The 16,562-nt window shown below is 41.2% G+C and overlaps 2 protein-coding genes across 2 annotated transcripts; both read right to left on the reverse strand.

The window, feature by feature from the left end:
- Nucleotides 1-101: 101 nt before the first annotated feature.
- Nucleotides 102-4,025, reverse strand: psma6a (proteasome 20S subunit alpha 6a). The gene is made up of 7 exons (XM_010742985.3): nucleotides 3,839-4,025; nucleotides 2,812-2,906; nucleotides 2,572-2,653; nucleotides 1,889-2,044; nucleotides 1,411-1,589; nucleotides 629-723; nucleotides 102-237 (listed from the first exon to the last, which is right to left on the reverse strand). Exons 1-7 carry the CDS (start codon nucleotides 3,912-3,914, stop codon nucleotides 180-182), a joined length of 741 nt encoding a protein of 246 aa, XP_010741287.2. The 5' UTR covers nucleotides 3,915-4,025; the 3' UTR covers nucleotides 102-179.
- A 94-nt stretch (nucleotides 4,026-4,119) lies between these two features.
- prorp (protein only RNase P catalytic subunit) lies at nucleotides 4,120-16,543 on the reverse strand. The gene is made up of 10 exons (XM_019273616.2): nucleotides 15,850-16,543; nucleotides 15,568-15,706; nucleotides 15,226-15,460; nucleotides 14,826-15,130; nucleotides 14,657-14,704; nucleotides 13,945-14,077; nucleotides 6,401-6,511; nucleotides 4,711-4,859; nucleotides 4,406-4,604; nucleotides 4,120-4,310 (listed from the first exon to the last, which is right to left on the reverse strand). The coding sequence occupies exons 1-10, from the start codon at nucleotides 16,343-16,345 to the stop codon at nucleotides 4,182-4,184; spliced, it is 1,944 nt and encodes a 647-aa protein (XP_019129161.1). The 5' UTR covers nucleotides 16,346-16,543; the 3' UTR covers nucleotides 4,120-4,181.
- Between the last annotated feature and the right edge of the window lie 19 nt (nucleotides 16,544-16,562).

Consider the following 16,562-nt stretch of genomic DNA (forward strand, 5'->3'; position numbering starts at 1 on the left):
TTGTCTTGAGCTCACTCTTCTGAATGAGATGATCCTTCTTTACCTCCCACACCTGGACCTTTGTGTGCAGGAGGAAGAGGAGGAAGTGGTGGTGGGTTTTTTTTTTTCTTTTTGGTGTTGCCGTTCCTCATCCTTTTCAGGGTAATCGCAACGGCAGCAAAATGGCCGGCCAACTTTCCTCACTCTCTCTCAGACAAAGCCACCAGGCGAGCATCGATCTCAGCCTCTGACAGAATCCTGGAACACAAACACACGAGTTAACAGTCGTAATTTTTGTTGTGCCGGATTTTTGTAGCTCTTGCTTTTTGATCTTATTTCTGGTTTTAGTTTCAGGGAATTTCCATTACAAAACTTGTCTGGTTTGATCAATCCTTAAAAATAGCTCTGCAAGGGTTTAAAAGCAGAAGCGGCGGTATCTGTTCAGATCTGCTTTTTTTTTTGTAAAATATCTCCAGGAACTTTGGCTAAATCTATTTCCCTTTGTTCAGTAATGCTTGTGCAAAAACATTTACAGCACCAGCTGGGAAGTGAGAAAAAAAGTCCTTGTACTTGTGGCCAGAATTGAATCTCTTAACGTTTGTCTATCAAGATATTTTCCCTTCTTCTCTTCTTTCAGGAAAATACTCACTTGAATCTTGATTCCTGTGTAGTGACAACTCCCACCTCCAGCTCCGAGGGCTTGAAGTCGATGGCCAGAACGGTTGACAGACATGAGATAGCCGTCTGTTTTGGGAAGCATGACAGGAAGGGGAGGAGAGGAAAGCAGATTAAACATTGCAACTGAAAAATAGATGCCTCTGAAACAGCAGGAAGTTCACAAATAAGTCAAATAATCTTCGGAAGATGGAGATAATGTATTTTATAAGGGGACCAGTGAGCAGCATAGTGTGTTTGTGTGTGCCAAATTAAATGTTTAATGTTTCCAAGAAAGACCAACTGTGGAAAATAATAAATATAGCAACAGCACATATGTCTGTACATATGTCCACCTGCTTTCTTTGTCGACCAGCAAATATTAAAAGTGCGCATAAGGAAGGGGCCACTGCAAAATGTAGATCTGAGTGTCATGTTCTACTTGTTTGCTTTGACCTCTTATTAAAATCTGGAAAACATGAACAATATTTAGAAACAACAGAGCAGTTTTAATTATATTAATACCACTAAATATATTATATATTCATCCTTTAATGACTGCAACAGTTTGGTTTCCCCCTCAAACAACCAAGTGGTGCACTTACATTCTAGGACGGTGACACTCCCTGATATTTTCTGACATCCAGACAACTCCCTGACTTTCCCTACCTAAGAAACCCCCCGCAATCTTAATCAGTAGGGTTGTTCTAATGAGTTGTTTGGTATCTGAATAAATCAGGGCTCTATAATAAGCATTTGTGTCTGTGTGTCCCATACCTCTATGGTCTCCTCATAGGTCCAATCCTGTTTCTTCTTGACTTTCTTCTCTAAGAAGCTGGTTGCCTCAGATTGTTTGACTCCGGCTGCAGTGGCCTTAAAGCCGCAGTAGTAGCCAGCTGGATCACACTTATACAGCTGTGGACCCAACTCCTCGTCCAGTCCGATCACTATCATACCTGGATACAAGAAGGCACACGGGAATGAAGACGGGACATTCAAACATCTGATTTATGCTCTACACAACACTTTGGAAAGTCCATTTTGAATGTGTGTTTTAACAACAGGGCTTGACCTGCATCAGTTGAGATATGATATATAACCTGGAGCTGCAGAGATTTTATTCTGAACACTGAACCCTTTTATACCAATGACACAGAAACAGGTTTCACTGTAGCTCTGAATACATCGCACACTGATGCTGTGGGTTCAGCTTCAGGACGTGTTTCTGGTAAACACACATGCACACACGACTCACAGCAGCCCAGTGGCCTCATCTCAGCGTTCTGCGTGTAGACTTGGGAGATGTCAGCCATGCGTTTGCACAACATGTCCACGGGGATCTCATAGCCGTACTTATACATCCAGTTAGCTGCTTCATATCGCGCCCTCTGAACCTGAGACTTGCTGTCGGCTGGAGGGAAGAAGAGTCGGAAAAAAAAAAAACATTTCCCACAAGTGCATTAAAGAGAAGAATATATAAATATAAGAATGAACAAAACACAAGCAAAGAACAAGATAAACTTATTTATATGAATGGATCCATGAGATGAGAGCAGTGCTAGAGTTTGATGATTCAGCCCAGTCCCTGACCCAAATAAATCACTTTAAGTTACGGCTAGGACAGGCAGACTCTGGGCTACTCTGGTCAGCTTTGGATTACTGAAAAAGGTAAGGCTTTCTATTATGCTCGCTGCAATGCATTTTCAACTCTTTACAGATCATGTCTTATTACTTTTCAAAACTGGGTAGCTGTTTTCACTGACTGGGGTTATGTAATATTCTGCTGTTGGCACTTGACTAAAGACTCTTGGATCTTTTTACCAGCTTCGTTGTAACAGACAATTTTATTGCCGGATTACTGATTTGTTGACAGAAACTTTTTAACACTCGACTGTTAAGTTTGGCCGCTCGTCATCTATTGGACAAGACACTGCTTACCAGTCATGCCGGTCATAACACAGCCAATGTTGTCTGTAATCCTGAACAGATGTGTGACTGTCAAGGCGTCCAACAGCTTGTCCTGAGAAAAAAAAAATGCAAAAAAAGACAAAAGACAAAAGAGAAACGTTCACCACACGCATACTCCTCAAGTAATGCGACAAACCATAATGACAGGCTCTGTGAAGACACAGAAACACAAACTCCTGCGTGTTTATAATGTGTTTGGTGTATACTGACAGGGACTTTCTTTTGTGTGACGACCACAACACAGTCCTTCCCTCTGACCGCCACGGAGGTCAGTCCTCCCTGGTTGATGGCTTTGAAGGCATACTCTGAAGACAGACAGAAGGAAAAACAAACATGCATCAAGCGTGTGCGCACTTTAAAACTTCCACTTGTCACCACTGTGGTGCAATCTAATTTTCAAAAACCAAAACTATTATTTTGCACACACGACACTGACCTCACATGACTCTCTGTCTGTGTGTTACACGTGTGTGTAGCTTTGTGAACACATGGGTGAAGTGCTGCTTTAGATGAGCAGGTTTCAGGTTAACATGTGTGGCCACAGTTTGATGAAAGCAGGATGAAAATGTAATTAATAAACTGTCACTTTTAATTGAAGGTTAGCCGTGGAGTGCTCAGTTATAACATAAAAACACGTGAGGATGTGAATGAAATAATACAAAATGCACAATGCAGCTGTTTGCACAACCTATATATACTGTTATACTGTTGTTGTTTTTCTATTTATTGTATATACTTTTTCTTAAATTGAAATTTGCCTTTACTTTTTATATTTTATGTTCTATATATATATATGATAGAATATAGAGATTATAGATATATATATATTTATTTTATTTTTGGATATTGGGCTGCTCCAGGACCAGGGGAAACCAATTTCGTTTCATCCCATGTTTACATGTGTTGCAATGACAAATAAAACTCCTTGAATCCTTGAAATAAAAACATGTGTCTAATGTCAGATACACGTTTTATTTGTGGTAAAGCTAGCACTCCACAGCTAACGTGGGTAGCTGAAGCAAACACAACTAAACCAGGCTGCTAAGTTACCTAACACTTAATATATAATTAATTACAGTCAATCACACATGAATTCAAATGTCACATCACTACAGTGCACGGACACAAACCGCTTCCTGAACGACACTTGTTTATGAATGGGCTAGCTCGTGTTAGCTCGTTAGCTCGCAGTGATGACAGGGCAGGTTGGGTTTGGCTGGTTTGTTTCAACACGTACCGACTTGGTAGAGTCTTCCCTCCGGAGAGAAGATGGTTATGTGGCGGTCAAAGCCGGCGCTTGACCCCCGAGACATGCCGGCTGGAGGTTAATGAGGTAAAAGCGGTAAAAGGTTCAGACTGAAATTGAAACTGTGAAGAAACAAAAACATGCCAAACCTCTACACCGGATGTGATCAGGCTTACTACTTCCGTTACAGATTTGTAGTTCACAGACTAGTTCCACTAATGACTACAACCCTGCTGCTTGTTGTTTTTATGAATACATTAAAAGAGTGTGGGACACGTTGGTTATTTGTTTTAAATGTTTTATTTACAAGTCGCGTGAGTTGTGAGTTGTGTGTTCAGGGCTTTTTGTTGAGGCACAGCCATCGTAGTGGCACTTCACAGGAGCTCCTGTCCTCTGTGTCGTCGAAGGGAAGGTGCCACGAGTCCTCTGAAGTCTGGACAATGGTGTCATAGTTGGGAATATTCTAAAAAACACAGAAAGACACACAAAGAGGATTCAATGGTATGCTTCTTGCTTCAACCACCCAGCCCGTCCCGCCCTCTGCCTCCTCATCCTCACCAGAAATCGGACTCTCCTGCCCGTGAAGACGCTCCCATCCAGGACAAGCTGGTGGCCTCTCTGCCACTTGAAGAAGAGCCGTCTGGTGGCTCCGTCTGGCAAGCAGGCTTTGTGGTCCCTCATCAGGTCCCTGCTCACAAACTGACAATGGTTTCCAGAATGCAAAGCAGCGTACAGCAAGAAGGGGTCATCCTTTGAACTGACAGACACACGAGACCAAGGAGTGTGATTTTAATTGTGTTTTACGGGTCTTTCTGTGAAGCATATTCATGATGATTGTTGTTGTATGATCACCAGATGCTCACATGTTCTCTGTGAAGAAGCAGTGAGCCTTCTGCTGGATGAGCTGCATATCATGTCTGTCCCAGGATCTGGAGGGTCGCAGCATGTGTTCCCTCCCCAACACCAGGATGGTCCGGCCCTGACGCTGCAGCTCTGACACCACCGCCAACAACTGTAACACACACACACACACACACACACACACACACACACACACACACACGCACGCACACGCACACACACACACACGCACACGCACAAATATACATACAGATGCTCAGATAAGACACATAACCACACCAAATGGTGCGTGCAGAAGCTCCGACATGACTAATATGTTTTTGCATATTTTGCATCCGATGCTGAGAATGGGTGTGATTGTTTGTATTAGATTGTATGACATGTCACTTCACGTCTACTTCTTCACGACTTATGTCAGGCTTATGAGCTGCACAAAGAGGATTTCAACTGGTACCTACAGATTGTTTATTTATTTAATGGAAATAAGGCTCCTCAGATCCTGTTGAGGCCTCGAGAATAACGCACATACTAACTGATTGTACAGGGGCTTCATCTTAATTAATAAAAATTCAACCAACTAACATAAGGCAGCGCAGGGAAAAGCAACCCGATATAGCAATCCCAGAGGATGTGTGGCTTCAAACATGGGAGACCCAGTCTACCTCTATTATATCCTTGTTTTGGAGTTTTGTTTTTTTATACCCTCCAACCAAAAATGTCAGTTTAATGGGGCAGACCATGATCACATTTTCTGGCTGTGTCCTTCATATTAAGAAGTGGGCTGTTCTCAGAGATCCTTTGACTTTTCTTTATCTCCGACTTTCAAATCTGTTATCTGTCATCTTTTCTGTGTTCACATAAAAACTAAAAGTATAAAATATAAAATCCACTTTGCTTCAATATTATTGTTTTATGAACAAATACCTACAAAAAGTGATGACATGCCCATCAGCCTCGGCTGTACTTTGTGTTGAATATTGGCATATTCCGCTGCATATTGTTAATGATCTGCACTGAGTGTGTTAGCATGCTGACATTGAGCCTAAGTTTGGCCTCACAGCGTCAATCGCATGGCTGCAGACCCTTCTTAATTATAAGCACGGCAGGTATTTTGATATTTAATTTCTAGCTGTGTCACTGACTTTCATTCATTCATTTGCGCAGACATTTGAATAAAACTTTTCTTACACTGGTCCTGATGTAAATTTTTAAGACTTTTGCATTCATTTTACTAATACATTTAACGTTCAGATGACTAGATAGGCAAATACGTTTGTCTGTCTGTACTTTGCTTTGTTCTGCAGCCATAAAACTTCTGAGAAAGATGTGACACATTATAATGCAGACACACACACACACACACATCCTGACAGTTAGGTGTGGGCAGACAAACACAGACACACATAGACTAGGTGTTATTAAAATCAGGTATTGGCCAGTTAAATAAAAAAAGACACCTCCTACCTACATATACTCACACACTCTGCATGCTTACTCATACTGCAACCAGCAGAAAAGCCCCTGAGTTGGACAGACATGCATGTAGGACGAAACCACTGAAATCTAGACAGTAAAGGTGTGTGTGTGTGTGCCTGACAAAACCGTTAGACTCGTAGACCCTGTGAAACATTTAATTGTTCGTCTCAAGCACATTTTGCATACATGTGCATCTCTCTGTGTGTGTTTCCTCACCGTCGCTGACTGCTGCCTTTTGTCCTTGTTGATGTTTGCTACGTTCAGTCCGTCGATGACGACATCAAAGGCCGGCTTCTTCTTCACAAACGTCTTGAACCTCTCCAACTCCTGAACAGACACAGTAACAGACAGAAAAATAGACCCAATTTAACAGAGAGAGAGGAAAAAATAGGTCGGTGAAGGAGTAGATACAAAGAAACAGATAAAGATAGGCAAGTTATACCTGGATATTGTGCCGTACTGTACACATGACACTTGAGTTTACAATCCGTGATCCACTGATTTTTTTTTATTGATCCCTCAAGGGGAATTTTTTTTTTTAGTTTTTAGTTAGTTTTTTACCCAAAATACAACCACACACACACAAAGGGCTCATCGACATGCAAATGTGGAGAGAAATGGTGGAGTGATGGGCAGCCACACAGAGCGGCGCTGAAAGCAGCCTTGCTCAAGGGCACCTGGTCCAGCTACCAGTCCACCTTCCATACTGAACTTGAACCAGCCACCCTCCAGTTCCCAAGCCAAGTCCCTACGGACTGAGCTACTGCTATTTAACCTTAGAGGGGTATTTTATATGTAGTGTAGATAAGTAAAGAATTAATGGATTTGAGAAGTTAGGGGCTTCATCAGTGTCAGCAGGATTCATCCTCTGGGGAATGTCTGCACAGAAATTCATGGCAATTCAGTAAAGAGGTGTTGACATATGTCAGTCTGGTGGAAGTGGTGGAGCGACCCTAGAGTCATGCTGCCAGCATGGCTAATAATGATGATATAAACAGCAGAAGACAGCAAAGAAATGTTCTTGATTTGTGCTCTAATTTGCTTAAATTATATTAGATGACTTCTTTTCCTTCAGAGTACGACCAGCCAGGAGCAAAAATCCATCCAACGTTTCTCTTTTTATTGAATAAACAGCAGCAGTCCTTTGACAAACAGGACATTTCCATGTCTCAGCACACGTCTCGTCAGTACCGCAGAGCTAAAACCAGAAACGATTTGAGTTAATTTGGGTATAGTTGCAGCCTTGCTCATTTTCAGTAAAAAGGTCACAGTCTTGATTTGACTGGATAATTGCCTGGATGTCTGACTAAATATGTGCAGTCCTGAAATTGTACAGAAAAAGTCTGCAGAACTCTCTAATAACAACATCAGGGGTTTGTTCCTTATTGTGGTCGATGAGCGTAACTGAATCCCACCTGTGACTCGACCGGCCTGATGGTTGGCTGGTTTTTCTCGCTGACTGAGTCTGCCAGTTATGAACCTACCTGGCCTTTTCCTTCTAACCACTGAGACGACAGAGAGCCGGCTGATAGCTCAGCAGACATTAGAGTTTAATATCTTAAAAATATACACATGCAGATTTCAGATTATGACTCACAAACTGTAAAGTGAGCTACTGTCAGCTGTATTTTATGTTCATGTGGTCACACTTTATTTTTACAGTCCAATACTCATACTTACTTCCTCTAAAAAGGGGCCAAAGGTGCAGCCAACAGTCAAGTTACAGTTTGATAGATATATTGTATTATAAGATCATGAGCTCTTCTTTTGCCCTGCAGGGAACAAGGAAGGCTTTGTCATTTTCATTGTGTAAAATACTGTGTTACAGCGTTGTGTGCTATAACAGGCAAGTAGCGCTGAAGTTTAGAATAGGCCTCCAAGCACGTGAACACTGTTAGCGCTTTCACTTTTAGATAGCAGCTGTATGGAAATAGCTGTGAATTCCCCCGGACTTGAAACCCGCCTGTCACAAAGACACAATCAAAATGTGATCATAAAAATGTAAAAAAGGCGCTGTAATATTCCTCCTCTGATTCCTCCTAATTTACGTTAAACGCCTTCCACACTCTGCTAATGCACCAGTATATGCTCTATGATTGCTTTAATTCATCACCAAGCACGCACATGTACAGTGTGTAACAATGATTAACACCACAACAACAACGTGTAGTTTCACACTGTAGGCTGGCTGAGGTGGGGGTAGGGCAAATTAGAGAACTGAGAGAAAAAGACTGATGGAGGATGGACAAATGTGTGGACATGAAGAGATTTTGATGGATGATGAATAAAGTAAAAGAACGAGAGAAGGAGAGCAGGAGACGGAGGAGATGCAGGAAGAAGAGAGACTGAGAGAAAGTCCAGTATAATTATCCAGGGACTTTCCAGAGCTGATATGTGAAACCAGCTCATTGTGCAGCTGCGGATAATATGACGACTTAAAACACACACGCACACACACACACACACGCGCACACACACACACACACTTATTATATCAGTTAAATCTTCTTATATTTTGCAGAAAATACACATTTTTAAAGTTATATCACGAGTAATGTTTGAAATAAATGTGACTAAAACTAATACATGTGAATATCCATGGCAACCTAACACGGCAACCTTAATTGTCTGTGTCAGTGGTTCTCTAACTGCGGTACCAGTTTTCTTTTTTTTCTTTAAATTCATTCATTTAGAAACATTTAATACTATCAAAATACTGTGCATGAAAATACTTAAACTATGAGATTGCAGGAACGTAATTGAACATAAGTTTTGCATTTCCTGTAATATTTTTCCGATCCGATAATATCTTGAACTGGTTCAACAACAGTCAGTCAACGATAATTAATCCTCTTATTATGAATAAACCTGCCTCCTGTGTGAACTGTCTGTAGCTGTTGTATATTAATGTCGGTCATGATGGTGGAACTCAGAGAGATGAGTATTTTCTGAGGTAGTACAAGGTATAAAAAGTGTGAGAAACACTGCTCTGTCATACATTTTACAATAGAATAATGTGCCACTGCAACTGAGTGCTACACTGAAGAAAGAAATCCTCTCAGTGCACCGTAAACTGCATTATTTTACATTATTTAAAGGATTAGCTCAGATTAGATTTTAAAGTGTAACTACTAGACAATGTTCTTTTTATTCTATAATTTCACACTTGTATGTGAGCATTTAAGTGTTGTTTTATTTTCTGTAGTTGGTATTTTTGGTATCAAAGTGCAACATTTGCATTATAGTGAACTGAAATAGGTTTTAAATAAAAAAAAAAGATTATGTTAAAATGCTAAAAAAAAAAAAAAAGAAAAAAGACCAAACCTTTGTTTTAGTTTTGGTATTTGAGGTTTGTAACCGTGCAGAAAAACATATGCTGGTCTGTTTACTTTGAGTGTGCAAGCAAAAAAAACACAAAGTCAATTGTACATATGATGTAGTGCAGTACAGCAGAGCAGTTCAACAAAAATGCAACGTCTGAGGAACTTAAGTTCTGTTTTTGTTTCTGGAATTAAAAATATCAGCTACTTCATGTATATTTAATATAACACAAGGCAATTCATCGTCACTCGAAACTGAAAGTAGTGCGTCAGAGAGGAGTTAAACATAATAGTTTCACAAAAGGTGGCGACTGATGTGTTGGTGTGAGTTACTTTTCACAGTTTCTGGTTAAAGTGTAAAAATGTAAGACTCAATGTGTGTCTGCTTTGTGTCTCGACATCTCTCTCTACATCTATCTGTGCTTCACCACGTACGGACAAACACAGCTCCTCTTTGCCCTCCCATCGGTTTCCCCTGCATCTGTTGCTTTACTGTTGTCTCAAGCACTCTGTTTGCCCTCACAATAAATTGCCTTCAATTGAGAATTAATAAAGCCGAGTCAAACAGCACGTCTGTCTGCCTTCCTCGGTCTGTCTCCGCGGCGGGAGGTAGTCGTGGTCCAGATTCACATGGTGCTCCAGATGCTGGAAATCCCCTCAATTTAACTCACAGTTACACCAACAAACTCCCCCTGACTACCGAAAAACACAAAGAAACACACGCAAACTGTCTCTCGGTTCATAAATTATACACATCATTTTATTAACAATGTGTTACTGATGTTGCCAAGTTTCTTTTTGGAACTATTACAGGTGAATAATCCTGTTTTGAAGTTTATTGTCACTGGCGTTCATAATAAAAATACAGGCAGTGCATTCCAAACCAATGAAAAGCTTGTGCCCCTGGCTCTCTCTCCACACAGACAGCACACATATGCATGCAAGATACACTGACGGCCGTCTTGTCTTGGTTATAAAAAAGGCATACAACTTAAAAATACAGTCCTAATTTTGATTTGAACTTTGCTAGTATAAAGATCCTGAACGTGTGTAGACTGAAGCTGAACAGGTGAAGTGAGTCTGACATTTGCTTGATACATTTTATTTCATATTTTGTATATATGTATTGTACTTAGATACTGTTCATATTGTTGTACCTCTGCTTAGACGGTAAACTGCATTTTCTTGTCTCTAGGTCCTAAAGCTAAATCTCATCTAAGCTAATATTTCATGTCAAACATTACCGACCAACTGCACAAAGCAACCGAACAGTTTACCCTAAATAAACCGTTTCATGAAATAAAGGTTTGTTTTTGCGGACAGAGTTAGAGAAAATACTGCTCTAAGCGTATATGTTAAACATGAAGCTACATACGGCTAGAAACGAACAAATATTTAACATGTTGATCAGTTTAAGAAGTGCTGCAAGGCAAATTTTGTTACCTTTGAACAAACAAAGCCAGGATACCTGTTCCCACGGTGCCAGTTTCTCATTTAACGGACAGATGTGAGAATGATATCAACCTTTTTTATTTAATTCTGTCAAGAAAGCAGATAAAAATGTGTCTAGAAATGCCAAACAATTTATTTAATCTCTGTTTTATGTCGTATTAGGTTGATTCCTTTAATGTGAATGTTATCTCTATATATATATTTTCAATGCTAGCAAGCACATAAAGTGAAAACTATAGCTAGTGTCTGGATGGCTTCATCAACACCAGACAGGAGCCTCGTCCCAGGAGAAAAAAAGAGATTTAAAAAGGCCAGAAAACAGAATCAGCCTCTGTGTCTTGGACTACTAAATATCAAAGTCATACCAGTCTTCACTGTGCCTGACACTAAACTTAATTTCCTTTAAAACAACTCAACAAGAGCAGCTAAAGAAGGTCTGTTCATAGTGAAAGTGTGAGTAGAGCTTACTAAAGCTGTTTCAGCTGACCTCTTCATACTAGTGTTGCATGTGAACCAATGACGCCATCTAGCAGAAGTTAATTAGAAAACGAGTGTGCTGCTGACAGACAAGCCTCAAAATAGATTTTTTTTTTACACGAGAAGAACATGGAAATGTTATTCAATTAGCAATCAAAGCTGGCAGAAACATGTGAAACTGAACGTTGTCACCAACCATGAGAAGGTTAATATGATTGTAGATCACATTCAGTGGACGAACTGCAAGTGCAAATCAATTAATACAACTTAATATCACATAATTTGTAGAATTTATAATTTCATGACTTCATACAATGAATTTAAATTAAAAATAGAGTCTTCATGATGGCATAGAGACTTAATAAAGCTATTTAAATGTTCTTTATCACCTTGAGACTTATAGTGGGGCAAAAAAAGTATTTAGTCAGTCACCAATTGTGCAAGTTCTCCCACTTAAAAAGATGAGAGAGGCCTGTAATTCTCATCATACGTACACTTCAACTATGGGAGACAGAATGGGGGGAAAGAATCCAGGAAATCACATTGTAGGATTTTTAATGTATTAATTGGTAAATTCCTCGGTAAAATAAGTATTTGGCCACCTACAAACAAGCAAGACTTCTAGCTCTCACAGATCTGTAACTTAAGAGGCTCCCCTGTCCTCCACTTGTTACCTGTATTAATGGCACCTGTTTGAACTCGTTATTGTTGTGTAGAAATTGCTGAAGTCAAAGGTCAACGGTGAGGTCAGGAGGGAAGAAAGTGTTCAGGAGCCTCTGATGTCTTATGCTGTAATATTTATTGATGCTTGACCAAGGAGAATTAGAGACACTTTCAAAGTTCATCTGAAGTGCTTGAGTCGGTCTCGCATTCTGACGAACTCGTGATGGTGGATAGACTTTAAACCCAAAGATCACACCCCAAATACTACACGCCCAGAATTAGTCAAAGAGAATGTCTTTACCCATGGAGGTGTTATTGTCAGCATATTCTAGTCTGGGGACACAGATGTCCGCTTACGCAGATTGGAACGTCAACAACAAGCTATCTATTATGGCTAGGAAGGCAGCAATAGGTCTCTTTGACCCCGGCCACCACAGTGTTGAGATATGGTGGCACCTAGTCAAAGACAAACAATTAATACTGCCGAGGACCTCAAGGCCCACACGTGACGTGACCATGCGCAGCCTAAGGATAGAAAATTCCATAACAGTTATCAGTATAAAAGACATCTGTCCACAACCTCAAACAGTCACACTCCAAACTCCACTATGGCCAAGCTGTCAAAGGATACCAGAAACAAAATTATAGACCTGCACCAGGCTGGGAAGACTGAATCTGCAATAGGTAAGCAGCTTGGTGTGAAGAAATCAACTGTGGGAGCAATTATTAGAAAATGGAAGACCTACAACACCGCTGATAATGTCCCTCGATCTGGGGCTCCACGCAAGATCTCACCCCGTGGGGTCAAAATGATCACAAGAACGGTGAGCAAAAATCTCAAAACCACACGGGGGGATCCAGTGAATGACCAGCAGAGAGCTGGGACCGAGGTAACAAAGGCTACCATCAGTAACACACTACGCCGCCAGTGACAGACGTGTCCCCCTGCTTACGCCAGTACATGTCCAGGCCCGTCTGAAGTTTGCTAGAGAGCATTTGGATTATCCAGAAGAGGAGTGGGAGAATGTCAGGTGAAACCAAAATAGAACTTTTTGGTAAAAACTGTTTGGAGGAGAAAGAATGCTGAGTTGCATCCAAAGAACAACATACCTACTGTGAAGCATGGGGGTGGAAACATCACGCTTTGGGGCTGATTTTCTGCAAAGGGACCAGGACAACTGATACGTGTAAAGGGAAGAATGAATGGGGCCATGTATCGTGAGATTTTGAGTGAAAACCTCCTTCCATCAGTAAGGGCATTGAAGATGAAACGTGGCTGGGTCTTTGAGCATGACAATGATCCCAAACACACCGCCCAGGCAACGAAGGAGTGGCTTCGTAAGAAGCATTTCAAGGTGGCCTAGCCAGTCTCCAGATCTCAACCCCATAGAAAATCTTTGGAGGGAGTTGAAAGTCCGTGTTGCCCAGCGACCGCCCCAAAACAACACTGCTCTAAAGATCTGCATAAAGGAATGGGCCAAAATACCAGCTACAGTGTGTGAAAACCTTGTGAAGACTTACAGAAAACGTTTGACCTCTGTCGTTGCCAACAAAGGGTATATAACAAAGTATTGAGATGAACTTTTGTTGTTGACCAAATACTTATTTTCCACCGTAATTTGCAAATAAATTCTTTAAAAATCAGACAATGTGATTTTTCTGGATTTTTTAATTTATTTTTTCCCCTCATTCTGTCTCTCATACCTATGATGAAAATTAAAGGCCTCTCATCTTAAGAGGGAGTACTTGCACAATTGGTGGCTGACTAAATACGTTTTTCCCCACTGTTTGAGATTTAGGGTGTGTGTGTGTTTGCGTGTGTGTGTGTTTGCGTGTTTGCGTGTGTACCTCGGGTGTGGTCTTGTTAAAAATATCTCGTCCCTGAATGATGTCCGTCATCACTCGGTCTTTCAGCAGCTGGTACTCCTCAGCCGTCAGCTGGATGGACTCTAACTCAGACCCACAACACCTACACACACCGCTAAACACACACATACATGAGTTAAACATACATACACAATTTATTTATTTATATATATATATGAGAGTTAGATATATAGATATATATATAATATTATATATATGATAGTATATATAATAGTAAGATAATTATATAGAATATGATAATAGACATAATTACGACATATCATATACAGTACATACTCATAACATACAGCATAATCTGACACTACTACATATCATGACATTAGTGAACAGACACAGATCAGGTAGTCATAACAATATACCTAAATATATCGATATAGTAGATGTATGGACGATATACGACACTACATATAGTATATATATATATCATAGAGATATATGATGACATACATACAACTACACATCATACACTATATAATATATATAGTACTAGAGATAGCATACATATTATAACTATATATATATAGTATAATAATTATATGATATAGAGAATATAATATATATAGATATATATATATATACACACACACACATGGATAGAGAGATATATATAGATAATATAGATAGATAGATATACACATATATATATAAAAAACATATGAGGTGGTGTAATTACTTTGAGGAAGCGCTGGTCCAACTTCCTGTCCATTTCTGCCCTGTGAGACTGAAGACAGGGAGGAACAGACAGAGTAGAGAAATGAGAGCGGAGCGATGAGTTGAGGTGGATAATTAATGAGGTTAAGTTAAGTTGTTTTGCATTTTTATCTGTTTTCACTCTCTCGTACCTCTCAAACCAGGTCTTGATGCTGCTGGCGAGGCTGTGCTGGGGGTAGATCTGGTTGTTCCTCATGTAGAGCAGAAGCCCCAGCAGCCTCTCCTGGTACTCAGACTGCGACATGGCCTCTGCCGCCTTCTCTTTTTCCTCATCAGTCCCTGTCACTCCCTTAAACAGAGTGTCCCAGGTCTCCTGGAGTGGGCTCTGTCCATTTTCAATTAATTCATCGTAAAGAGCCCAGGCAGTGGTCATGTCACCGTGCAACATCGCTGCTGAGATGACGTCATTATAGTGGCGTGGTGACGGGCTGAAGACCTGTTAGGATGACAGGAGATGAAACCAGGTGATGACAGAGTGCTCCAGTACAAGTTTAATGTCTTTTTCTGAGTAATAATCAAAACGCTGTTTACCTTCTTGACCTCGTTCAGGATGCTGAGCGCCTCCCTCCACCTCGCCGTCCGGCTGAAGGACTGGATGAAGAGGCTCAAGGCTCCTGTGTCCAGAGAAGGGAAACTTCCCCGCATGATGTCATAGATGTCAAACACCTCAGCGTCGTGGCCACCCTTCACGCACAACGTGAGGTACCGTAGTAACAGCTCATAAGACAGCGTCCCTCTTTCCATGACTACAAATGTCAGCAGGGACCTGTGGCAGACAGGTGCAGTACACATTTATACACACACACACCAATTTAGACAAAATAACAGGTGTTAAATTAAGGGAAGTGCAGGACACACACGTCCTCCTCTCACTTGGCGATATCCAGCTCTGAGCCCAAGGCAAACATTGTACACATCATCTGTAAGTCAAAGCGTTCACGGTTTCCCAGAGACTCCTTCAGCTTCCTCCACTCAGCAGCAGAGAGCGGCCGGTCTGGAGGTTGCATCTTCCCTGTGAAAGGAAACAGAAACAATGATTCCCAAAGATTCATTTAGACTTTATAAGAAGACGACAAGCAAAACTTCAAGTCATCTGAGTGTCTCATGCACATTTATTTTAACTGACTTGTTCCAGGTGATTCCAGTTTGTCCTACCTGCTCCTCTAGTCGTCGTCCTCCCTTCTGTCCCCTCCACAAGCTCCTCCTCATCCCGAGAGGCCAGAGCTGCTTTCTTCCTCAGGAGCTCTGTCGTCCTCTTTGCCGTCCCAGCAGCAAACACAGATTTGGGGAAGGACTGATGCTGACGAAGAGGGGAGCTCCTACCTCTTCCCGACGCTGCATCGTACCACGATTCCTCCTCCCTACCTCTGATGGTAGTGTTTTTGACTCCAGTCTGTCCACTGCTCCTCCTGTCTGTCTGTCTGCTGCCCAGGTGGGAGTCAGAGTCTCTGGTGCACAGAAAGCGTGCTGAGAGAGGGAGCTGTGATGATCTGCCTTCAGCCTTCAGCATGAAGAAAGCTGAACTTCTCTGGTGAAATAGAGGCTGCACAGCTTTCTGACATATCCTGACTTTGTACATCAAAGTGGAGCCCATGTTTAACCCTGAACTGTAGAAACACTTACAGACCACAACACATGCTGCAGGTGGCATGAATCAATTACCTGTAAATGAGAGTAACCAACTATCACTCTCTGTAGATGATTATAAGCTGATGATCATAACTCACACTCTCCCTCGGTGTCCACGTTTAGTGAATTAAACTCGTTTCCTCTCTCCACAGTGAACTTCATGGACTCACACGGCTGCCGCACGTTTTTAACGTCATCAACGCTTGACAGGTCCGATTGTCAAGGTAACCACGAAACTA

The sequence above is a fragment of the Larimichthys crocea genome, chromosome XXIV (assembly GCF_000972845.2).
Source record: "Larimichthys crocea isolate SSNF chromosome XXIV, L_crocea_2.0, whole genome shotgun sequence".
Classification (NCBI taxonomy): domain Eukaryota; kingdom Metazoa; phylum Chordata; class Actinopteri; family Sciaenidae; genus Larimichthys; species Larimichthys crocea.